Below are 24025 nucleotides of genomic sequence, written 5' to 3' on the forward strand. Positions count from 1 at the left end.
GGGGTGGGGTCCCTGTGTGCCTTGTGCTACCTTTCAGCCCTGGTCCTTCCCTGCCACTGTCCTGGCATCCATGAAGAATGTCTCCTCTCCCCGCTCGGACAGACTTGACTGTCTTTCATTTCAGCATGGGGCCATTGGAGTGGCGGTTACAGCCACTGTGTCCTGCCATAGTCCAGTCCTGGGATGTGGCCCCTTTAAGCAAATCCACTGAGATGAGGCTGTGATCACTAACTGACCCCTCAGAGATCTGGCCCTGGGGAGGCTGATGAGGGAAGAGATCTGCCTGGAAGCAATGGCCTGTTAATTAGGTGTATGGTTGTGGGGTTCAGGGCACTAAAGCGGGTGGTAGCACTGCAGTCTTCACCTCCCTCCCCCTTTCTGAGGATCCATTTATTCTGATGCATTTGCCTCCTGACTTTCCTGAGAGGGGAGAGCAGGGTGTAGCTCAGTGTAGAGCACTTGCCCACAATGCACAAAGCCCTGGGTTTGATTCCCAGAACCCCCCAAAAGTGCATGGATTTTCTGTGGCTTCTACAACAGGTTGCCACAAACTTGCTTTCTAAGTAGTGTGCATTTATGATCTTCCAGTTGAAGTGTCTAGAAACTCGAGCCATCCTCAACTGTAGGTCAGCACCCGTCTGCTCGGCCGTAGATCCCCCACCCTGTAACATAACATTCGTAAGCTCTGGGGATTAGAGCAGGGACAGCTTGGGGGACGAGGAGAGAGGCCAGAGGGTGGCAGGAGTGCGTGGACATGGTCTCTCTCAGCTTCACCCGAAGCATCTGGCCTCCCCCGTCTTCCAGCTGAGAGCCCAGGAATCTATTCCAAAGCTGCCCAGAGCCACAGATCCTCAGGCAAGTTGGGGTGGTCTTTCCCCCAGTGCTGTCACCCTTGCGGGTAGGGTCAGGGTTCCCTGGATTGCAGCTCTAGGGACTGGTCCCCCAGCTCTTGCTTGAGCGAGCACTTTCAGTGCCAAATGACTCTTCCGTCAGAGAGGTTGAGAGGGGCAGAGGCGTGTTCTGGTGTCAGCCCGAGCAAGGCTGGGGGCTGTCTAGTCGAGGGCTGTCTCAGCTGGGTGGTGTTGGAAAGGTCACCACCCTTTCTGGGTCTGGTAGACTGGGGGTGCTCACAGGGGGCTGGCACATAAAGTCACGGGGGTTACTGCCATTCCCGGCCCGGCCAGGCTGGGTCTGGCTGTGCTCAGCAGAGGCAGGAAGCAGGCCTGTGAGGGATGCACAGCGAGTGTCATGGGGTTTTCAGCCCCGTATCTGGGTCTCTCTCAGGTCTCAGGCTGGTGTCTGGAGAGGGGACAGTGTCCCGTGTGGGTGGTGAGTGTTCCCGAGAAAGGCGCTAACCTCAGCTCAATTAGCTTCTGCCTGGCTGGCTGGTGAGAGGATGCGGAAATGAAACACGAACTAAACTGCGGAGGCGGAGGCGGAGGCAGAGGCGGACACACCTGGGTCACTTTGACCCAAAGAGCTCTCTGTTTGCTAAACAAATACGGGACTTCTGACTCCTGTGGTTTCTCAGGGTGACTCTCCTGCAGGCCGATGCTTGGCAAGGGCTCTACTGAGCTTTAAAATCGTTTCCATAGCGAGTGTTTATAGAGAGTTTACTATGTGTCAGACACTAGGTGTATTTTCATTGAAACCATGCAGTGACCTTGGGGGCATGGGTGTCTTTTGTCCAAGAGGGAACCAATTTGATGTGCAAAGCCATGCAGGGTGTTTGACTCCCAGGTGCCCCGGCTCTCAGAGCCCCTCTCCACCTATGGGGGTGCAGGCTCTCTCTTGTGCTCTCCTGTGCCCTCTTGACACCATCCAAGAATCCTGCGTCCCTGTCCCCTGGCCTCCTTTAGCCACCCACGGCCTAAGCGCTTCCTGTGTACCAGCTCTCTAGGGCTGCAGGTGGATGTTTGTTCCCAAGGTGGAGTCTTGGATTGACGCAGCATGAAGGACACCATGTTTGCTTTCGTGGCTCCCCAGTGTCCTCTGGTCAGATTGTTTCTACAAGTCTTTGGCAAGACAGCAGCACATGACTTTGCAGGCTTGGCCCCATATGCAGACCAGCGAGGAAGCAAGAGGCGGTGATTATGAGAGGCAGCGTGGGTATCTTCCTGGGGTTGTGGCAATTCACTTGTCCCCAGGAGTGAGTGCTTTGTCCCTCCAGCCTGCTATGGCTGCATGGGAGCTCCTGAGAGCCCTGGTCCTGAGACACAGGCTGGGGGAGTGTGTGTCCCTTTTGGTCGTCACTCAGAGCTGGGGGGCCAGGACTGAGGGAGCGCAGTGGGCTGTGGGCTCACAGGACAGGGACAGTTGTGTTCCCTACCACACGAACCGCAGGGCTTCCCCTTGGCACCTCTTGTGCCACACCAAATCCTCTCCATGTCCCCGAGTGTAACACCCTGGAGTGTCTGTGTGTGGTACCTCACTTCCTCTTTGAGGTGACAGGAAAGTTAGTCTGGCTTCCATCCTACAGGGGAGGAAGTGAGATCATAGAGAGACACCTGGGGCCTGATTACCCCAAGTAGCAGGTGATGACCATCCTCCTTCTATGCACCTGTGGGGCATCTCCCCTGGGAGTTGGTTAGAGGAGCTGGGGTGCAGGGCCCCCCAGGCAGCTCTCCTCCAAGTGGAGTTGTCTTCTGAAATTATCCTCTTGTACTTCGTGACTGATGCCATTTCTGAGAGAACGCTCTGGCTTTCTGATTGATCTTCACTTGTGTTTTTTGTTTTTTGAGATGGGTCTCACTCTGTAGCCCAGGCTGGCCTCAAACTCACAGCAGTCCTCCTGCCTCAGCCTCCTGAGTGCTGGGATTACAGGCGTGAGCCACCGTGCCCAGCTTCATTTGTTTTTTTTTTGTTTGTTTGTTTTTTTGGTTTTTCTCCGGTACCGGGAACCGAACTCACGACCTTGCGCATGCCAGGTAGGCGCTTTTGCCGCTGAGCTAAATCCCCAGCCCCCCCAGCTTCATTTGTATTTTGTGCAGAATGCCGAAGTGGTTTCCTCTTGCCCAGGCCAGGCTGAGCTGCTGCAGAGGTGGCACCAAGTGGAGTCCTAGCCCTTACTTAGCAGAGCTTGTGGGTGACGGTGAAGAGTACCTGCTCCCTGCAACGTCCGTGTGCTTCTGTCTGTGCCCTTCTGCTCTTCCCTGGAGAGAACGTTTCAAATGAGCAAAAGTAGTTTGCCCAGCCCTACATGGCAGCTCCTGGGTGGATTGGTGAAGCTGTGGTGGGATCTGCAGTCTCAGCGGGTCTCTACTGCTGTGTGCTCGCTTTGAGCTCACGGGTAACTTTCCCCTCTGCCTGAGCCCCAGCTCTGCACCTGTATTGGTGGAGTCATGGCTTCTGCCCGGAGGAGGTGACTGTCTAGGCTGAAGCCTTCCTACTCATTTGTCAATGGGGTAGTGTGCACACAGTTCTTGCTCATCAAACCCAAAGACCTAATTACAAACCCTTACAAATTACGACGTAATTAGATTATGAACACTTAATGATGGCACAATTTTGTTGTTAACATACACACTGTTTAAGCCAGTGACAAAAGCATTAATGATATTACAAGAGAACCTGGAGGTGGCAGTACATACCTACAGTCCCGGCTTCTTAGGACGTTAAGGCAGGAGGATCCCAAGTTGGAGGCAAAATGAGAAATAAAAAGGGTTGGGCATGCTGGTGGACATCTGTAGTCCCAGTACTCTGGGAGGCTGAGGCAGGACAGTTACAAGTTCCAGCCTGAGCGACTTAGCAAGATCCTATCTCAAAATAAAAAATCAAAAAAAAAGAACTGGGGTTATAATTCAGTGTGAAGGCCCTGGTTTCAATCCTAGGTACTGCAAAATAAATAACATTTTTAAGGGCTTTTGTTTGTTTTGGTACCAGGAGTCAAACACAGGACCTTTGGCTTGCCAGGCAGGCACTTGTGTCACTGAGCTATATCCCTGGCCCACAATAAATAGCATTTTTAAAGAAAATGAAAGGGGCCAGGGACACAGCTCAGGGGCATAAGTGCCTGCCTGGCAAGTGGGAGGTTCTGTGTTCAATTCCTGGTACAAAAAAAAAAGAAAAAAAAGAAAAAAGAAAAAAAAGAAAATGAAAAAGGCTGAGGATGTAGCTCAGTGGCACAGTGCTTGCCAACTAAACTCAGAGTCCTGGTTTCTGTCCCCAGTACTGGAAAGAAAAATCCAGCAGGAAGCTTTCTGGTACCCAAGCACTGGACAGGACCTGTGCTCAGCCTGCAGAGAACCCACCCTGTCCCCACCCTGTCCTGCCTGGCCTTGGCTGTGGCACTGCCTCTTCCAGGAAGCACCTTCACTCCAGGTCTCTTTCTTGCCTGACTGCCCAGTCATGGGTCAGATGCCGGCTCTCACTGAGTACCCAAGGTGGGCTAGGGACACTGTGTCCCCACGCTGCACTGCCTACCGCTCAGTTAGTGACCTCACTGGTGTGGGGACCAGATCATTTTCCATTATTCTAATGAGCTGCAGTCTCCCTTTATCTCTGGCAATCTTCCTGTCTCCTGATGGCATTCTGGAAGTATTTGTACAGTGCACAGGTTCACTTAGCAGACAGTGTTGTGGTTTGTTTCTTCTTTCTTGCTGCACTCCAGAGAGAACTTCAGGCTGCAGTGGTCCCTGCGCTCACACAGAGGCAGGGTTGTGACAAGGGCAGCTTTCTTTTTTTTTTTTTTTTTTTTGTCTCTTTGAGACAGGGTCTCACTTTGCAGTTCAGGCTGGCCTTGAGCTCATTTTGTAGCCCAGGCTGGTCTTGAACTCACAATGATCCTCCTGCCTCAGCCTCCTGAGTGCTGGGATTACAGGTGTGTGCCACCATGCCTGGCTCAAGGGCAGTTTTCTGTCTCACTCTCTGGCATCTGGGAGGTTTGGGGCGTGGTGGCAGAGCAGAGTTGGGTTCCTGGCCCACCTCACCCTGGCACCACCACTCAGTAACCTGACATGGTGCCACCCTCCAGGCCTCCGACTCTTCGTCTGTGTGATGAATGCCAAGTGGTTCCTCCTAGGCTGTGTTTGTGTTACCTGGGGAGCCCTGTAAAGTGGGCACTCACTGGCCAGTGCCCACTTTCTTAAATAAAGTACAAGGTCTGGCCTCCCCTCTATTCTGACCTAGGGACTTGCTCAGCCTGGGGAGATGCCCAGCCAAGGAGCTATTGCCAGGGTGGTTTCTCCCAGCAAAGCCTGCCTTGCCAGTGACGTGGGGGCCTGTGCCCTCAGCACCTGGTCCAGCCCTGCATCCCAGGGGACATCAGCCCTCTGTGGGGTGGCGCTTGTCATTCTCAGTCCCTAGACCCAGCTGTCCTGCCCAGAGCTGGTGTCATCTGAGTGAACCATGTTCCTTCCCTTTGGGCATGGGTGGGGGTACCAGAGATCCACCTTAGGGCTTTGTGTGGGCTCCACCTTGAGCTGCTCCCACCCCTTTGCCTTCCCTTTGGGGACATTGGGGTTCTGTGCTCTCTTGAGGGAAAGGAGCTGGGAGGGAGCAGACAGCTCTGTGTTCGGGGCCTAGGGCTGCCAGCCATCTGACTCACTGTCTTCTCTTGCAGACCCCACAACCATGGTGGTGCCGCTGGCCAGCTCAGAAGCCCAGGTACTTTAAAACCATTTATTTTATCTATTTATGTTTGAGACAGGGCCTCACTGTGTCATTCAGGCTGGCCTTCAACTTGCTGTGTACCCAGGCTGGCTTCAGACACAAGATAGACCCTCGGCTTCAGGCTTCCGTGTGCAGAGCTAGCTTTAAAGAGAGTCTTTGTTTTTTGGAGACAGGGTCTTGCTAGGTAGTCCAGAATGACACTGAATTCAGGCTGTAGCCCAGGCTGGCCTCCAACTCATGGTGACCCTCCTGCCTCAGCCTCCCCAGTGCTGGGAGTATAGGTGTGCCCCACCACGCCCACCCTCAAGAGCCTTGAAGATGTTTTGGTACATGTTAAAACACCTGGATTGCTTAAGGTGAACTGCAAAAGCATATAAAGTTACAGTTGTTTCACCGAGGGAAGACACAGATAAAACAGTAGAAGGGCTTAACAGAGGGACTTGTGGAAGAATCCATGTGCACAGGACAAGGGCAAAGGCCCTGCAAGCTTCCCTGGTCACCAACCCCTGTCCTAAACCCAGAGGTGAGGGCACAGTGCTGTTGGGCCCACTCTTCCTCCATGGTTGGCTTCGAAGGACACAGAGCTTGGGGCAGGGGGCGCTTTTAGGGGCAGACAGGAAAACCAGGCCCAGGCCCGCGTCCAGGCCCCCACCCAGCCCAGGCCTTCGACCTCAGTAGCATGTGTTCCTGCGCCTCCTCCTCTACCCATTCTCCCTCCAGGCACCACCCAGAGCCTGACGTTTGACCTCCACTGTCTGAAATTCATGGTTGTACTAGAAAACCTGCTTGTATATTAGATACCCATGCCAAGGGTGGAGTGGACACATGATTGTTGTTGGGGACACAGAAACTACAGCAAAGCCAGTTCCAGGCTCTGTGCTGCGTTTTATCACCATCCATACTGCACCGCTGTGTGGCTGTCAGTCACCCTTTTCTACTGTTGCATGCTATTCTAGGCAGCTTTTTCCCAAGTCCTGGACTCTAGGGCAGAGAAGTCAGCTGGCTCCTATTGTCCAGTTTCCAAATAGAGGTGCAGCTGCTGCCTGCCACATGACTTTTCCAAATCGTCCCTGTTGTTAAGCATCTTAAAAACATTTATAGGGAACTTTGTCTGGGGGGGGGAGTCTGGTCTGGACCATTCTTCAGAGGCCTACAGGTGGACCTGAGAGCCCACCCCTGGGAGACCGGGCAGGGGCTCTGCCTAGTTCCTAATCTTGACTCTGGCTGTGTGGGTTCCAGGAGATGCACCCAGGCTCTGGGCTCCAGCCGGCTCCCAGGCCAGCCACACCTGCAGACTGCCGAGGCCAGTGTAAGTAGAGCTGCAGCCTGTAGGCCGCACCAGAGTCCCGAGCCTGGCCAGCTGCCCAGACCTGTCCTTACGGGAAAGAAGCATTTTGTGCCTTTCAGAGTTCCCCGTGGCCAGGCAGAGGAGAGCTTTCACCAACAGAACTGTCAGCTGCCAGATAGCTGAGTGCAAGCCAGCCTTTGCCTCATAGCTGGCTCGGGCCAGTGGCAGGGAAGCGGGGCATGGCGCTCAGGCCCTGGCTGTACAGGGCAGTGGGCACCTTCCTGTTTGGTTTCTACCAGGGCACCCAGCAGCGCTACCACACACCTAGGGCCAGCGCGGAGCTGCAGCGGACCTTGAGGGTGTGAAATCCCCTCCCCATACCTAACCCTGACCTTGCTCTTTCCTGGAAGAAGAATGGACAGGGACGTGTGTGACCTGTGGCTTTTGGCATCCTTCCCGCCACTGTGGCACTCTGGAGAGGCACTGCCCCAGGGGACCCCGCCTTGGCAGGGCCTCTGACTCTCATTCTGGGTGTGAGAAGATCCGTTGCCCCTCTTGTCAGCCACACAGAGATCACCAGGCATGGCCTCTGGCCTTGGCTCCTGTGGCAGCCTCGCTCTTGCACCCTCCCAAGCCCAGGCTCCAGAGTCTTGCGGGGTGATTCCTAAGACATGGGCTGTGCTTAAGAGCCTGTTCCCCTGCTGGGCGCTGGCTCTCACCACCTGTGCTTGCTGTGCCCTGCTCAGGCCAGGTTCCTGGGCTCCTGGTGGGGACCCAGGAAATGGGAGGAGAGGCCACTCAGCAGGTGCACTCAGGAAGTGACAGTGCCCAGAAGAGGCTGTGGCTCCATCTGCCACACAGCGCTGCTGCCCTGGTTGCAGGGCACAAAGGTTAGGGGCGACACAGACAGGTCCCAGGCCTATCATTCATGGCCAGCTGTGGCCCAGGGATGGGTGTCCCCATGCCTGTGTTCTCTACCTAGGGAAGGGGCTGTGTCTGTGGGATGTTACCAACTAAGCAGATAAGTTATGAAGAGGCCTCTGCAGGTGGCTGGCAAAGAGAGCTGTTACCCTGTGTGCATGCATCTTTCCGACCCTTGTCATAAAAGGCAGGTATGAAGCCTAGCCTGGTGGTCCACCTGTACCTGTCATTCCAGCTCCCTGGGAAGCTGAGGCAGGAGGATTGGAAGTTTGAGCCCAGCCTGAGCAACTCAGCAACTTATTGAGACCCTGTCTCAAAACACACACACACACACACACACACACACACGCACACGCACACACACACACACGCACACACACACGCACACACACACACACACACACACGTATGTGTTCAAAAGTGCTGGGGATGTAACTCAGTAGAAAAGCCCTGGGTTCAATCTCCAGTACCCCCAAAGCGAAAGTATGAGAACCCTTGGAAATAAACAGCACCGCACTAATCAGGAGCGTGGCCTTGCCCTGCGCTCAGCTGGCCGTGGAGCAGAAAAGCCCGTGTTTCCAGCTGAGGAGACCTGTGCTTCTGAGGGAGCTGTGTGAGAGGGGCCGGGAAAGTTAGTGAAGGCAGCACTGGGGTGAACATGGTGCCATGGCCAGGGCCCTGATTGGGAAGTGTTGCCAAGCATGGTGGTGCACACATGTAATCCCAGCACTTGAGAGGCTGAGGCAGGAGGATTTCACGGGTTTGAGGCCAGACTGGGCTACATAGTGAGTTCAAGGCCAGCCTGAACTACACAGTGAGACCCTGTCTCAAAAAGGAAAGAAAGAAGTTGAGAAATACTGAGTGAAGGGACCTCTACTGTGGGACCTCACAGATTTTTTTGTTGTTGTTTTTGGTCTTTTTGAGATGGTCTCGCTATGCAGTTCAGGCTGGCCTTGAGCCCACTGTGTATCCCAGGCTGGCCTTGAACTCGCAACAACCCTCCTGCCTCAGTCTCCCGAGTGCTGGGATTATGGGTGTGTGCCACCACACTCAGGTCCTCATGGATTTTTTTTTCCTCATGAATTTTTAATTACTTAAAAAATACTTATTAAGGAGACCTTTAAGCACTTATAAAGTAAGCAGAATGGTACCATGGGCTCTCAGCACTAGTCCCATGGGTCACCAAGTCCTGACCTGTATGCTGAGTGCTTCTGAAATCCTTCTACCACCCATGCAGGTTAGGTTTATGAAAAGTTACATGCATTTAAAAAGATGTGAGATGTCTTTTTTTTAAAAGAAAAATTGGGGACTGAACCCAGAGCCCTCACAGTGAACCATATCCCCTGCCTTTTTAATTTTTTATTTGAGACAGTGTCTCTAAGTCACTACATTACCCAGGCTGGACTCAATCTTGTGATCCTTTTGCTTCAGCCTCCTATAGCGCTGGGACTAGAGGCACAGGCCATCATACCCAGCTGAGACATCTTTTTTTTTTTTTTTTTTTTTAGATAGGGTCTTACTGTATAGTTCAGGGTGGCCTCAAATTCATGGCTGTCCTCCTGACTCAGCCTCCCAACTGCTAGGATTACAGGTGTCTACCACCATACCCAGCAGCGAGATAGCAGTTTTTACAAGTGTCAAATTTAAGACTTACATGAGTTAGTTGGCTTTCTGTTACTATAACAAACACTTTAGATCATCAGAAAGAGGAAAGATTTATGTTGGTTCATGATTTTAGAGATTTCAGTCTGTTTCCAGGTGGCCCTGTTGCTGGACCTGTGGTGGAACAGGACATCGTGAACAGGGCCATGGTGGGGAGGAGAGAGGAGGAAGGCACGGGGTTCTGCTGTCCCTTACCACGTCCTGGCCACTGCCCCAGGGACCTGGAAATGGGCGCCATCTTAGCCTCCCCTTCCAGGGATGTTTGCAAGGCAGTGGAGTGAGGCTCAGAGACAGAGCCGTGTGGCATGTGTGAGGCCCTGACCCCACCCTAGCACCCCACAGAGGACCCAGACTCTAGTGGGAATGCAGCTGTGGTCTCTTGTCCTCCTCAGTTGGAGCTCATGGCTGTGACACAGTGAGGCTGCTGTTTGCTCAGTGTGTCTGTCTCTTCTACTCAGCTCTCCTGCAGCCTATACCACGCCACCGACCGCAGAGTCCAGGCAGAGCTGCCCGGCCACCAGAGTTGCCTTCCTGCCCCACCCAGCCCTCTCTGGGAGCTGCTGGCATCTTCCTGTCACTTTGGCTAGGTTTCTCTTGCTTGGAGGTTCATGTAAGGAGAGCCATGCAGGATGAAGGCGCTTTGTCTGCCTCTGTCTGGGTAGTGGTGTGACTCACGCCCTTGTTTGTCCCTTTTTCCTGCTCCATTCCATAGGCACCCGTCATGGTTACACCCACCAGCTGAAGAACGCCTGTACTGTTTCCAGGTTTGGGTGTTTCTCCCTGGTAAATACTGAGAGAATAGATGCTGAGTCAGGTGGAAGATGCATTTTTTCATTATAAGAATCTGCCAGGAGGGCTGGGCGTGGTGGTACATGCCTGTAATCCCAGCAATCAGGAAGCTGAAGCAAGAGGATCCTTGTGAGTTCGAGACCAGCCTGGGCTACAAAGTGAGCTCAAGGCCAGCCTGAACTGCATAGTGAGACCCTGTCTCAAAAGGACCAAAAATAAATAAATAAATAAATGAATAAAAGAATCTGTCAGGAGAGGGGCATGGTAGTACACACCTGTAATCCCAGTCCTTGGAAGAAAGACAAGAAGGCAAGAAGATCACTTTGAGTTTCAGGCCCGCCTGGGCTCCACAGTGAGACCCTAACTCAAAATACAAAAAAAAAAAAAAAAAAATCCTCCACATTGTTTTTCAAAGTGGCTGATAGTTTTGAGTGTCACCATGTGTCTGTTTCTGTGTCACTATGAGAAGCTGGGCCGCTGCCCCCTTCCAGCCTCTCCCCCCGAGCAACATGCCCCTGGCTGGATGCTCAGGCTTGACACCACCCCTGTCCCTCAGATGGTGCAGTCACTGGGCTTTGCCATCTACCGCGCCCTGGACTGGGGGCTGGACGAGAGTGAGGAGCGCGAGCTCAGCCCGCAGCTGGAGCAGCTCATCGACCTTATGGCCAACAGCGACTGCGATGATGGCGGCTGTGGGGCAGCAGATGAGGGCTACGGGGGCCCTGAGGAGGAGGAGGAAGCGGCCGAGGGTGTCCCCCGTGCTGTGCACACCTTTGCCCAGGCTATGCGGCTGTGCGCAGCGCGCCTCACTGACCCCCGGGGTGCACAGGCCCACTACCAGGCCGTGTGTCGTGCCCTCTTCGTGGAGACCCTGGAGCTGCGTGCCTTCCTGGCCCGGGTCCGTGAGGCCAAGGAGGTGAGTGACACGGGGTGAGGAGAGCAGAGGGCATCATGGGGCCCAGGGAGGGGTAGAGCCACTGCCGAGGTTTGTGTGGGTGCTAGCAACCGTGTCCATCTTTCCACCTGCCCACTGTGGGGAGGCCTCCATCATGAGATTCATTCTGTCATTCTGGGCAGCCCTGTGCTAAAGCCTCATGCACTAGCCTCATACCTCCTTTTTACCAGGTTTTCAGAGGAAGGGAATAGGGGCCCAGTGTCTATAACTAGTTCCCAGCCTCTGCCTCCCAACCAGCACTCCAAACCCCATAGGTTATTTATCCTCCCTAATCCCACTTTTAAGTCTGGAAGAGGGGAACACCAGGCTTCTGGCTTAGCACCCCAACCAACTAACCCCATCCTGAAAATACTGTGCTAGCAACTCTTGTGCCTGCCCCTGTCCTGACCACAGATGCTCCAAAGCATATGGGCCAGGCCCCCATGAAATCAGGATATAAGCCTCAGACCATACAAGTACCTAGTGTCAAATAGGCTCAGTGTCATGCATGCTCAGACCCTGACAGCACCAGACCCATGTGGGATCTGAATCACACAGGCTCAGATCCTCACAGGATGAGACCCATAGAAGCTTAGAATCACTGAGGCTCAGGGCTATAGAGGCCTGGACCCATGCAGGTCCTGCTCACACAGACCCTGATACACACAAACCTGGATCCAACAGGCCAAGGGCTATGCAGGCCCAAACCAAACAGGTACAGACCCACAGGCCCAGAGTCACACAGCCCCTGACCCACACAGGCTCAGAAATGCTAGGCTCTGGGCCACAGAGGCTTAGAACCACAGAGGTCTAAGTCCACACAGGCCCTGACCCATACTGTCCCTGATCCTGACAGGTAGAGGATACATAGGCCCAGATTCACACAGACCCACCCAGGACAACACAGGCCTTGACCCACCCATGCCCTGGCCCACAAGGCCCAGGGATGCACAGGTCCAGGTTCACAGAGGCTCAGATCACACAGGGCATTCTTATCTGGTCAGTGGGCCCGTTCCTTCAGCAGAACACATCATTCCCCAGACAGTGGGGCTCTTACTTTAGTGGGGAGGCATCCTCACACACACGACAAGGCTCTTACTGAACAGGGATTCTCAGCTGCTCTGCAACCATAGATGCTAATGTTCAGGGAGTTGGCATGAAAGCAGACAGAAGGGTCCCTTGGGGCACAGTGCTCACCCAGCAGGCATTTTACATGAAGCAGCCTGATCAGGTTAGATGTGGACTCAGGCAGGCTGGGAGTGTGCCCGTGCCTGTTGCCACAGGAGCTAGCTTGTCCCCACAGGGACTCTTACTAGAATCCCACACCTTCCGCAGCTCTGCGTTGCCAGGGTCACCAGGGCAGTTTGCCAGCGGTGTTGGGTGACTGCCAGAGCACCTGTCTTTGTGTTGGTGGGGGTGGCTGTGTGCTAAAGGGCAGGTGCCCTCTTGGGTGGGTTAGGGGAATAGGGGCCCCAGCACCCGAAGTAGTTCACCCAGTGTCTTCCTGATGTCAGCATAGAGCAGTCAGCGTCCCTGACACCTACCCTCTGACCCTGTCACTATGACTCCCAGGCCCTGCTGGTATCCCATGCCCACTCATCCTGCCTGTGCCTTGGGTCTGTGGACCTGGCACACGCTGGCCCAGACCTCCGCAGACCAGCTGTGGGCCGAGGCTGGATCGCTTGTTCCTGGCTGGGACCCTGCATGAAGGCACAGCAGGGCTATGGAGCGGGTGGGCAAGCCTGCCAGAGCTGAGAGCAGCAGGAAACGCGGCACTCTGCACAGAGGGTGCCTGCACCTGCGTGTGCCATGGGGACACAGCGCCTCCTGGTGGACGTGGGCCACTGGCACAGTGACCCCACGGGACTTGGCCTGTGGTAGGTCCCCTGCCCAGGACTAGCCACCAGAGAACAGTAGCCAGGCACCCTGTGTGGCTCCAAGGCAGACTGTGCTTTCCCTGGGGGCCTTCCTGAGCCCCCGTGCTGGGGTTGATTCACCTGCATGTCTGTGTGGCTGGCTGAGCAGCAGTGGAGTGGCGGGGGAATTCATCCTTGTTACCCTCCTGCCTCCCTGGACTAACCAGCTGTGTGGTCCCAGATGCTGCAGAGGCTGGGAGAGGATGAGCCGCAGATACAGAAGCCACTGGCTGAGCTCGACAACCTGGGACACACAGACTGGGTAAGACTCGGCCCACCTGCCACACCCAGGGTGAGCACCAGGCAGCTGTGGTGCCTGTGGGCTGACGGCCATTCCTTTTCCTCTGGGCCAGGCCCGGCTGTGGGTGCAGCTCATGCGGGAGCTTCGCCACGGGGTGAAGCTCAAGAAGGTGCAGGAGCAGGAGTTCAACCCCCTGCCCACCGAGTTCCAGCTCACACCCTTTGAGATGCTGATGCAGGACATCCGTGCCAGGAACTACAAGCTGCGCAAGGTCATGGTGAGCCTGCCCAGCCCTTGCCTCACTGAGGCTGGCAGGGGCTGTGGGGTAGGGACAGGCAGGTATGGTCCTGATCCTGCTGCTCTGTGTCCCACAGGGGACACAGTGACAAAGGCAGGGAGAAGGTTGTGGAAGGCTGGAGTGGCCCTGAGAGGGGACCATTCAAGGCAAGAGTGCGGCATCTTACATGTCTCACCTGCACCAGCTTTGTTCTTAGCATTTTATGTCTGTTTTTCTTCTGGAGACAGGGTCTTGCTATGTGGTTCAGCTGGCCTTGAACTCACTATGTAGTCCAGGCTGGCCCCAAACTTAAGATCCTCCTCCCTCAGCCTCCTGAGTGCTGGGATGACAGGTGTGCGCCACCATGCCCAGCTTCTTGGCGTTTTAGTGGGCCAGTCCCCCTCATTGTTATGACAGTCCTGTGAGATGGGCACCCCCAGCCACACTTCCCAGAAGAACCTGAGGTACAGGAGGCGTGGTGATTGGCTTGAGAATGCTGCAGGCATGCACCTGCCATGCACCTGTCCTGGAGCCATGACAGAGAGGATGGGTTTGAAGACCAGGACCTTGGAGCCCTTGGTCCTCAGCCTAGCTGCCCCCTCTGTGGTCCACCTGCAGGTGGATGGGGACATCCCTCCCAGGGTGAAGAAGGATGCACATGAGCTCATCCTGGACTTTATCCGTTCCCGGCCTCCCCTGAAACAGGTACTGGCTCTAAACATCCACCCCCAGGGGACCTGGATCCTGGTCCTGCCCTCTGCTTCCACAGGAGGCTACCCAGCTCTCTGGCTTGCAGGCTGGAAGACTGGCCTTGGCCTTGACCTGGCTTGGCACAGTGTGGCTGGGGTCTTCTCTGGGAAGAGCGGTGTTGGCACAGGTGCCCACCAAGCCCCAGGGCAGCACCTCCTCCCAGCAGGTGGGGGTGGCAGTGAGCACCCTGGACTCCAGGTAGGCCCCTGCTACCACCTGCATCCCCTTGCCCCTTGGCTCATCACTTCCTTGCAGGTCTCTGAGCGCCAGCTTCGCCCACTGCCGCAGAAGCAAAGGACCCTGCATGAGAGGATTCTGGAGGAGATCAAGCAGGAGCGCAGACTGCGGCCTGTAGGGGCCCAGCAGCTGGGCACTCGGGGTAAGCAAGGGGAGGGCATGACAGAGGGAGGAGATTCCTACTTCCCCTGGCCATGTCACAGACCAGGGGTGATGTCCGCCCCATAAGCCCCTGCAACCATGAAAGACCCGGGCATTGTGGTTTTTGCAGGGTAGACCAGGCCCTTGTAAGTGAGAGGCAGATGAGGAGGAAGGGATCTTGTATGCTGGCTTTGACCTGAGTTTGCTATTCTGCATTTTGCACAGCCTAATGACAAATCTAAGCATTTGGGAGAATAAAAAATAAAGCAGTGTTTTTAGGTGGGGAAAACCAGGCATTTATTCAGATGTCAAAGGCCTGATCTTCCTTGAAGAACAGAGGAAAAATTCCAGTCCCACTTCTGCTCTGCCTCTGGGAGGTGAGGTGGTTCCCTCCATCTGGCTGGAGTTCAGTGGCTGACTGGCCTCAGCTTCCCCTTCTGTCCCAATGGTGCATGTGGAGCTCTCACTCACTCTCTTGTCCACCGCAGGCTTTGGCTCTCTGCCCTGCATCCTCAACGCCTGCTCGGGGGACGTCAAGTCCACTTCCTGTATCAATCTGTCTGTCACGGATGTTGGGAGTGGCACTCAGCGCCCACGGCCGCGGGTCCTGCTCAAGGCACCCACACTGGCTGAGATGGAGGAGATGAGTACCTCTGAGGTCAGAGCCACGAAGACCCTGAGGAGGCAGAGCAGGGGCGGGTCAAGAAGGGCTGGCAAAGCCAGGGGCCAGGCAAGCTGGGAGGGGGCAGGTGGAACAACCCCTTCCCCATCTCAGCTGTCAGAAGTGACCATGGGATACTCAGCCAGCAGCCTGGAGCCAGCTCTTCTCACAGGTGTACCAAAGAAGGCTTCACATGGCTGTGATCCCTCATCCCACTGCCCAGCAAATGAGCAGTCCTTGGCTGGAGGGCAGGGTAGTCACATCGGGGTCCCTTGGCCACCATGGCTGCTGAGTACTGCCTTCGCCTCCTCTTGGTGGCAGCTATTTCTCGGCTTCCTCCTGCACCCGGTCTGTCCTCCCCTGGTCCTGGAAGGCCTCAGGATGGCTCGAGTATTGAGGCACTTGCCATAAACTGTCCCGGCACGGTAGGGCAGAGCCAGACATGGTGGTACACACCTATAATCCAAGCACTTTGTCAGGCTGAGGCAAGAGGATTACAAGTTTAAGCAAAGCCTGAGCAATTTAGCAAAGACCTTGTCTCAAAACTAAAAAAATAAGAGAATGGCTGGTGATATAGCTCAGTAGAAAGGCCCTGGGTTCCATCTCCAGGACCACCAAAAACAAAAAAAAGAAAAATGGGAGGACAGCCCAGGACTCTGTAGACCCAAAAGTGCCCCAAGTCCAGCCCTCAGTCCAGGGTGGCAGGAGGTGGGGGCAGCGTGGTCAGGGTGAGCTGTGTCTGGCTTGTCTGCAGGAAGAGGAGTCTCCATGTGGGGAGGTGACACTGAAACGGGATCGCTCCTTCTCAGAGCACGACCTGGCCCAGCTGCGGAGTGAGGTGGCCTCCGCCCTGCAGCCAGCTGCTCCACCCCGGGAAGGGCCAGGACTGCCCCGGCCGCGGGCAGGCAGTATGCACACCTGGAGGCCCAGCGCCTGGGACCAGGGCAAGTGCGCCTTGCATCCCTGCTGCCCTGCCCTCAGATCCTACCATGGCACTGTGTCCTCTGTGGGATTATGGGTCCCAGCCTGCAGCAGCACCTGGGGGTGGGAGGGGGTGTGGGCAAGCAGGGTATATGGTCATCTCGCCATCATAGGCAGGTGCCACCCCTTCCCAGTGGAGAACCTTTTTACTAAATAAGCATCTATGTTCATTGTAAACCATTCTCTGAGGAACTTACATCCCGTTCCCCTTACTCAGGGATCACTGTTGTTGCCATACTGGGAGGCCAGGTGCCAGACCCTGGCTGGGCCTCTCCTCTGTGTGGGCACTAGAATCCCTTGCAGGTGGGGTGTCCACGCCAGAACCCAAACCATCACCAGTGGCCATTCCATTGCTTCTTTCCCAGCAGGGAGCTAAGACCACATAGTGTCTGTGGCCATGCAGGAAGTGCCCCCAGACTGCCTGTAGGGCTGGCACCCACCCATCAGGCATCCAGGCCTCTGTCTGCCTGTGAGCTACCCTGAGCAACTTCTCTTCCAGTGCCATGGGCCAGACCAGGCCAACTCTAAATTTCACTGATGCCTCAGGTGCCCCCATCTGCGGCCTCCCAGAGATTCAAGACCTGGGATGGAAGCCCCTCCTCCCCCTACCGTGCAGCATCTGAGGAGGAGGGTGTTCCTGCGAGGTGCCTATGGTGTCCTTGGAGCTGGCTTTCCTTTGGGCCTCCAACATGGGCTCGAGGCAACAGGCAGTGAACTGTGCAGACCCCGTCGGGGACATGCTTTCCACCCTAAAGTACACACTGGCCCTTGTCCAGCGCTCTCCTCTCAGCACTCCTGCAGGGCTCCTCAGGCCTGTGCTCTTCCTCTAGGCTCCTGTCCTGTGGGTGTCCAGCCCCAGCCTGACCCTGGGACCCCCACGCTCAGCAGCCTGAGCTCTGCAGACAGACCTGAAGCCTCTGTGCCAGATGCCAGGCACCTGTGGCTGGTGAGTGGTGGCGGGGGCCTCCCCAGTGCCTTTGTTTCTCCCTCAGGTCTAAAGTCTGAGAAGGACCTTGCAAGTGCTGAAGCCCCAGGGTGGCTCTGGGGCAACATGGGCAGGAGGAGTGTGGCAGAGACTTGACTCTGGTCAAGACGACTCTGGTTGAGACTGCCACCAAAGTGCCAGTCCCCTTAGCTGTGAACTCTGTCTGCTCTGTGACTGAGAACTGACACCTGCTACCTCCTTGAGGTTCCACAGGGACTGAAGTCTGAGTATACGGCTCTCACCAGGCAGGTGACAGGAGGACCCATGGGTATGTGGGTGTCAGCGGTGGTTGGCATCACCGTTGCTCTGATGCTTCAGTAAGAGGCTCAGGGCAGACAGTGTTAGACACTTTGAAGAGCACAAGTTCTGTGTAAAGATGAGGTGGTGTTCATCTCAGACGGTGGGTGACTGTGCCTCTTTTAGCTCTGGATTAGTTATTTGTTCCTGCATTAAAGCCACCTCACGATTTGGCATCTTAAAGTAACAAACACTTATCTCACACGGTTCCTGAGAGTTAGGAGCCCTTCTGGGCTGTGAGGCTGCAGTGGGGTCAGTGGAGGCTGGTGGGCACTGGAGGTGGCTGCTGCCCCTCATGGCCATGGCAGAAGGCTCAGCCCCATCACATGGCTCTGTGGCGTTTGCTCGAGTGACCCCCTCATCTTGGCAGCTGGTGTCACTCAGAGCACAAGTGGAACAAAGTCGCAGGTGGACACGCATTACTGCTCATTCTGTCACCAAGTCTAGCCCACTCCCAAGGGGAGGGGGATGGGGAGCAGCTACTGGCTGAGGAACTGGTGGCAGGTTTTAAAATCTGCAAGTCTCCTAAGTGACTTCTCAGCTTAGACATCTTGGAAATGCTTTCTGAGAAGTTTGGCCACCAGTACCAGAGATTCCCACAGCCTTGTCCTGCCTCGACACGTGCTTACCAGACAGCAGTGTATTAGTGATTTATGTGTATGGCCTTGGTGGAGCTGAAACACAGAAGAGAAAAAAGAGGCTTAGGAAGATACAGCTTCAAGCTCTGTGCCAGTCCTGGGAGGTAAAACTCAACAGGAGGCCAGGCAGGTCTGGGAGCTCTGGTGTGAGGCCTCCTGCGTAGTCTAGTCCAGGGTCAGGTCTGCAAGGCAGAGCTCAGAGTTGAAGGCTTCCCAAGGGAGTGCAGATTGGAGATGGACTCTGTTCAGCTCTGATCAGCCATGGTGTGTGTTCAGGTGGGAATGCAGAAGGGGAGTTCGTGGCATGTGGCTAGTGGGGCTGGGGCAGATGGGGGCTGCATGGGTGGGGAACCCTCCTCAGAGAGCGCCGGATGATGCCAGGTGTCTGTCTGGGCTGGGATCTCTAGGGGACGAGGGGGCTTGCAGGGCAACCTGCCCGCCTCTGCCCCTGCCCCTGCTACCCAGGAGTTCAGCCATCCCGCGGAGAGTCTGGCCCTGACAGTGGAGGAGGTGGTGGATGTGCGCCGTGTGTTGGTGAAGGCTGAGATGGAGAAATTCGTCCAGGACAAGGAGCTGTTTAGCAGCCTGAAGCGGGGGAAGGTGAGGCACCTGGACAGGTAGGCCTGGGGTGCCAGCTGCACTTGGAGCACGCAGCACTCTAGCCAGGCCTTTCCTTCCAGGTTTGCTGCTGCTGCCGGGCCCGATTCTCACTCTTCTCCTGGCCACCCACCTGTCTCTTCTGCAAGAGGTGAGCCTCACATGGGCACTGTGGCCACAAGTGAGTGGGGGTGGGGAGGGGGCAGGAAGATGCAGCAGACCCCTATGACTGTGGGAATGTTTATCACACACCATTGCTGTGTGTGTTGAGTCTTTCAGTGCAGTGGAGGAATGAAATTTTTTTTCAGTCCAGAGGCCTCATATTTTATGCCTATTAAGTCATGAATTTAGACATTCCAGCATCAGGCTCCTTTTCCTTTTGAGATGGGGTCTCACTAAGCATTAAGTTGCCCAGGCTGTCCTCAAACTTGTGATCTTCCCACCTCAGCCTCCCAAGTAGCTGAGATTAAAGCCTATGAACCTGAAGCTTACTGTCAGATGGTTTTCTTAGGGATTTGGATCTGGCTGAGTGGCAGAGCACTTGGGCCCTGGGTTTGATCCACAGCACGATAACAACAGTGAAACATACACACACACACCACACAATGTCCTCACAAAGCACAGTTCTCTGGGTGGAGCAGGCTGCAGCTTCAGTTGAATCCAAGACCTTTTTGTTTGGTTTCCTTTTTCTGATCGTTGTTCTGGACACCACCTTGACTGCCGAGCTTGATATGCTCAGTACATGCATGCATTCTCTTGGGGAATCTCGCTGTTGACCCATTTGCTGACAGCAGTGGTGACACTGTTGATGCTCACAGCTTTGCCAGGGTGATGTGTGTAGGGCATTCCTTCTTCCCACTCCTTTGATTTCTCCAGTGTCTCCTTTCCTGGAGATCTGCATGTATGGGGATATTTTCTCAGATGTATGTTTTCTAAGAGGCCTGGAGGATGTGTGTCAGGGCCTCTCCACTTCCCCTTTGTGATAGCCATTCTGGAAAATTCCTAGAAGATGGGGGTGCCAGCCAAAATGAATGTTTACAGCTGGAATTTTAAGTGTTATTTAAATTAATTTAAATAGCTAAGGAACTCCCACTTTCAGCTAAATGGAGTAACAGGAACCTGCAGCTGAAATAGCCAAAAATCCAAAACCCAAAAGATATGAAACAATGGTTTTTAAGACACTGGCCATCAGCAGCTCTAGGAAGCAGACCAGGAGTCCATGCTGGCCTGGAGAGTGTCCAGGATATGTGCACAAGAGGCCAGGGTACTGGGGCTCTCTGTGAAAGTTCCAGGGGAGACTGAGGCAGAGGACCTAAGAGACTGGCTCAGAGGAGCCTGCTGATCACTCTGCAGCATGATGGAAGGAAGTTAGTGGTTGAGAAGCTACTGCCCATAGACACGTTGGTTCATGGCCCATTTTTTTTTCTTTGTTTTCTTTTTTGTTTTTTGAGACAGGGTCTCGCTATGCAGTTTAGGCTGGCTTTAAATTCACTCTGTAGCCCAGGCTGGCCTCAAACTCACAGTGATTCTCCTGTATCAGCCTCCTGAGTGCTGGGATTACAGATGTCACCGCCTGTTTTATAAATAAAATGTCACTGGAACACAGCCCTCCCACCCATTCATTTACTTGTTAACCCTTTTAGCTTCACCTAAAAAGTTTACTTCTTGCCTGCACAGAAAGTTTTCTTACCCCATCCAAAAGACTTAAAGAAACAGTGCTTACACCTAGGAATAGTATCTGTTTCTACTAGACATAGCCGGAAATGTCATAATTCACAGGGCACCAGTATAACACACAGGAAGGCCTTGCCTCCCTAGAGCAGAATCAGCCCCATTCCTAAGTAGCCCTAGGCTGAGCATCCATCCAAGGGAGATCTATGGATCAAAGCAAGACCTGAAACACCACGCTGTTCCAATTTGTGTGTGTGTCTACTACAAGGAAAAATAAATCCACAACTAGTTACTTAAGTGTTTATCTCAATAATTGATAAAACTGCCAGGTGGCAGGTGTCTGTAATCCCAGCACTTGGAGGCTGAGGCAGGATTTCAGTGAGTTCAAGACTAGCCTGGGCTAATAGGAGACTCTGTCTCAAAAAAACCAAAACCCCCAATAATGTAAAATAAGTAGTAGTTTGAACAATACCCCATTTCATTTGTAAAATATTATGTATCTTTTGTTAATAAATGCTTAGACTAGTCTAGAGGGTAGTGGTTGTATTGCCAACAGAGGTCATCCCTGTAGTTGGGCTGTCTAAATTGTAACTAATGTAACATTTGAAGTTTTACAGGAAGGCATTTACTTCTGAAATTGAGTGTAGGGTTAATGAATGTTCATTGATGCTGAGAATGGAGCACTCCTACAGGGCTTTCTTCTTCTGTAGTGAGAGGTGTCTGGCAACGCCAGGCCAGACTTTCACGGGACACTGAGAGGCAGAGGTAGATTGGATTGAAGCCAACACAAAAGAAAGATGCTGGGGTAGAATCAAGTCCTGAAGGAACAGAGCCAGGGCCGGCAGATGGGTGTGCCCAGCACCTGGGGCAGACAGAGGCCAGAGGCTGCCTTCTCCTCCCCTTCCCCACTGATACCAACTCTCTTCCCTTCTAGAGCCGTCTGCACTTCCTGTAGCGTAAAGGTGAGCTCGCGCAGGGCTTCAGTCTGTGAGTTGAGATGGGCATTCTCTGTCTCCTGCTGCATGTATTGCACAGTGCCACCCTCCCCAGGCCCCCCATGTGTGCCCTTCTCCAGAACCCTTTCTTACCCTTGCCAAGACTGTGATTTTTAAAGGCATTCCTAGCTGATGTCTTTTAAAAATGTTTTTTTTTCCTTCCTTTTTTTTTTTGAGACAGGCGCTTGTTATGTAGTTCAGGTTGTCCTTGAATTCACTATGGAGCCCAAGCTGGCTGTGAACTCACAGGGATCCTCCTGCCTCAGCTTCCCAAGTACTGGGATTACAGGCATGCACCACTATGCCCAGCTTTAAAAATGTTTTTAGTTGGGGCTTTTTTATAACCAATCCCAACAATGGAGAAACTTCTGTCATCAGTGTCAGATACTGGTTGTGTACAGGGCACAATGCTAGGCCTTGTATAGTATAAAAAGGCACTATTTCTTCCCCTAAAAGTCCTTAACTAGATGAACAGAAAACACAGCTGGGGTGTGAGGAGGACCACGGGGCCGGCATGGGTTTGTACCAGGTCCACCCTGGGTATGGTCCACGCCGGCACGGGTTTGTACCAGGTCCACCCTGAGTATGGTCCACACCACCCTCTGTATTGCAGATGAAGATGCCTTCTAAGAAGTGTGCACACATCCCCGTCTACACTCTGGGCTTTGAGAGTTCTCAGAGGCCACCCTCGGCCAAGGCCATGCCTACGCAGAGGAGAGAGGTCTTCCAGTGTGTTGCTCTGCCTTGTTGCGGGGTGTCTGGGTGGGTCTGGGCCAGGCATGTAGGAAAGGAGTCCTCTGGGCTGGGCCCCTTTAGGAGGGGGCGGGTAGGAGAGTGGCCCAGGACTCAGTTCCTATGGAGCAGCCTGCACGGGAGGAGCTCCTAGTGAGTTCCTTACCCAAGTCCCAGGAGTGGAGGGGGAGGTAAGGAGCAGCTGTGGACCCGAGGACTTGGGGATCTCTGTGATTCAGGAGGGGCAGGGGCAGGACTAGAGCAGGGGGGTCTCAGCCCTGATGGTCCTCTCCTGGCCCCTGCCCCCAGGTCCCTGCAAGGGCCACGGTGGCGAAGTGTGGAGGAGGAGTTCCCACACATCTATGCACATGGCTGTGTCCTGAAGGATGTCTGCAGTGACTGCACCAGCTTCGTGGCTGATGTCGTGCGCTCCAGCCGAAGAAGTGTGGACGCTCTCAACACCACACCGCACCGCACCCGCCAGACACAGTCCCTTTACCTCCCTGACACCAAGACTCTGAATTTCCAGTGACCACGGCCCAAGGCAGCCAGGCCTGCGCATGTACATATATACATAGACAGACGCCTTTCTATAATATATGCACACAACCTATATATTTATATGTTTTCTTGCCCCACTGCTCATTTGGGGGCAGGTCCACTGCAAGCCCCTTCCCTGGGAGGCTGTCCCCTCTCAGGACTCCTTGGGGTGTGGATGGAGGGTTTCTCCCTAAAGAGGGAGGGTAGGGGATTCCAGACTCTAGGTCTCCAGCAGATCCCGCCCAGGCCCCAGTTCTCTCCTACACAGCTCGGACCACATAGCTGCTTCCCTTTCCTGGGTACGAGTCCGGGTTGGGTTGGGGAGCCTGCCTACCTCTGCCTTCCTGTAGGGGCCCAAGGCACCAGGAAGCTGCTGGGTGGATGGGACCCTCTGCGAGGTGTCCTAGGCACCCCACATCTCCATATGAGGGCAGAGGCCGAGCTGGGACCCTGCCCCTGCCTAGCACCCCCACCCAGCACCCCCCTGCCACCCTGCCCCTTCAGGCCTTCCCATGCGCTGGTGCTATCCTCCTCACCCACTGCAGGCCAGAGGGCCTGGGGATGCCAGGTGGTCCTGGCACAGCTCTGTAAAGTCATGCCCATGGCCATGTGAGCCTAATAAAGATGATCTCATGGTGACCATCTGGGGACAAAGATGTGGCGGAAAGCTGAAGCAAGAGGATCCCAAGTTGTCTGAATCTGAAGCTCGGCTCTGAGGGGCTGCCTGCCCCCAGGGCCAGAAAAGGCCCATCCCAGAACATGGCATCCACGCCCACTCCCATCCATAAAGCCCTAGTCAGGGTACTCAGCAGGCTAAGGCAGGAAGAAGGCAAGTTTGAGGCCTGTCTGGGCAACTCACCAAGATCCTGTTGCAAAATAAAACTATAAGGAAGGTTGGAGATGTAGCTCAGCAGCAGAGCGTTTGCCTAGCACACAGGAGACCCTGAGTTCAATCTCCAGTGCCACACACACACAGAAGCCCTTGGCAGCCTCTCTGCCAGCTCCGTAGCCCCAGTTATCATTGTCAGGGCTGCATGCAAAACAGCTCAGGCCACTGCCTGTCACCTGCTCTGCCTGTGCTTGCTGGCCTGGGTCCCCTTTGGTCTGGTTTCTCAGCCCCTGAGTCCTGCTCTTCAGGGAGATGACCAAGCTGGTGTTCCAG

At 54.5% G+C, this 24025-nt stretch overlaps 1 protein-coding gene across 3 annotated transcripts; it reads left to right on the forward strand.

Moving 5' to 3' along the window:
- Positions 1-5560: 5560 nt before the first annotated feature.
- Positions 5561-23502, forward strand: Spire2 (spire-type actin nucleation factor 2; the record flags this gene model as incomplete). Of its 3 annotated transcripts, none has more annotated exon segments than XM_013507994.1 (14): positions 5561-5604; positions 10827-11186; positions 13302-13382; positions 13474-13638; positions 14257-14343; positions 14644-14767; positions 15255-15424; positions 16182-16371; positions 17239-17354; positions 18794-18928; positions 19009-19076; positions 21531-21558; positions 22205-22353; positions 22633-23502. In XM_013507994.1, coding segments are annotated over 14 exon segments (1940 nt in total), but the record flags the coding sequence as incomplete, so codon positions are not given.
- Between the last annotated feature and the right edge of the window lie 523 nt (positions 23503-24025).

This window comes from Chinchilla lanigera, unplaced genomic scaffold (assembly GCF_000276665.1).
Source record: "Chinchilla lanigera isolate Chin_1 unplaced genomic scaffold, ChiLan1.0 scaffold00140, whole genome shotgun sequence".
In the NCBI taxonomy this organism is placed as follows: domain Eukaryota; kingdom Metazoa; phylum Chordata; class Mammalia; order Rodentia; family Chinchillidae; genus Chinchilla; species Chinchilla lanigera.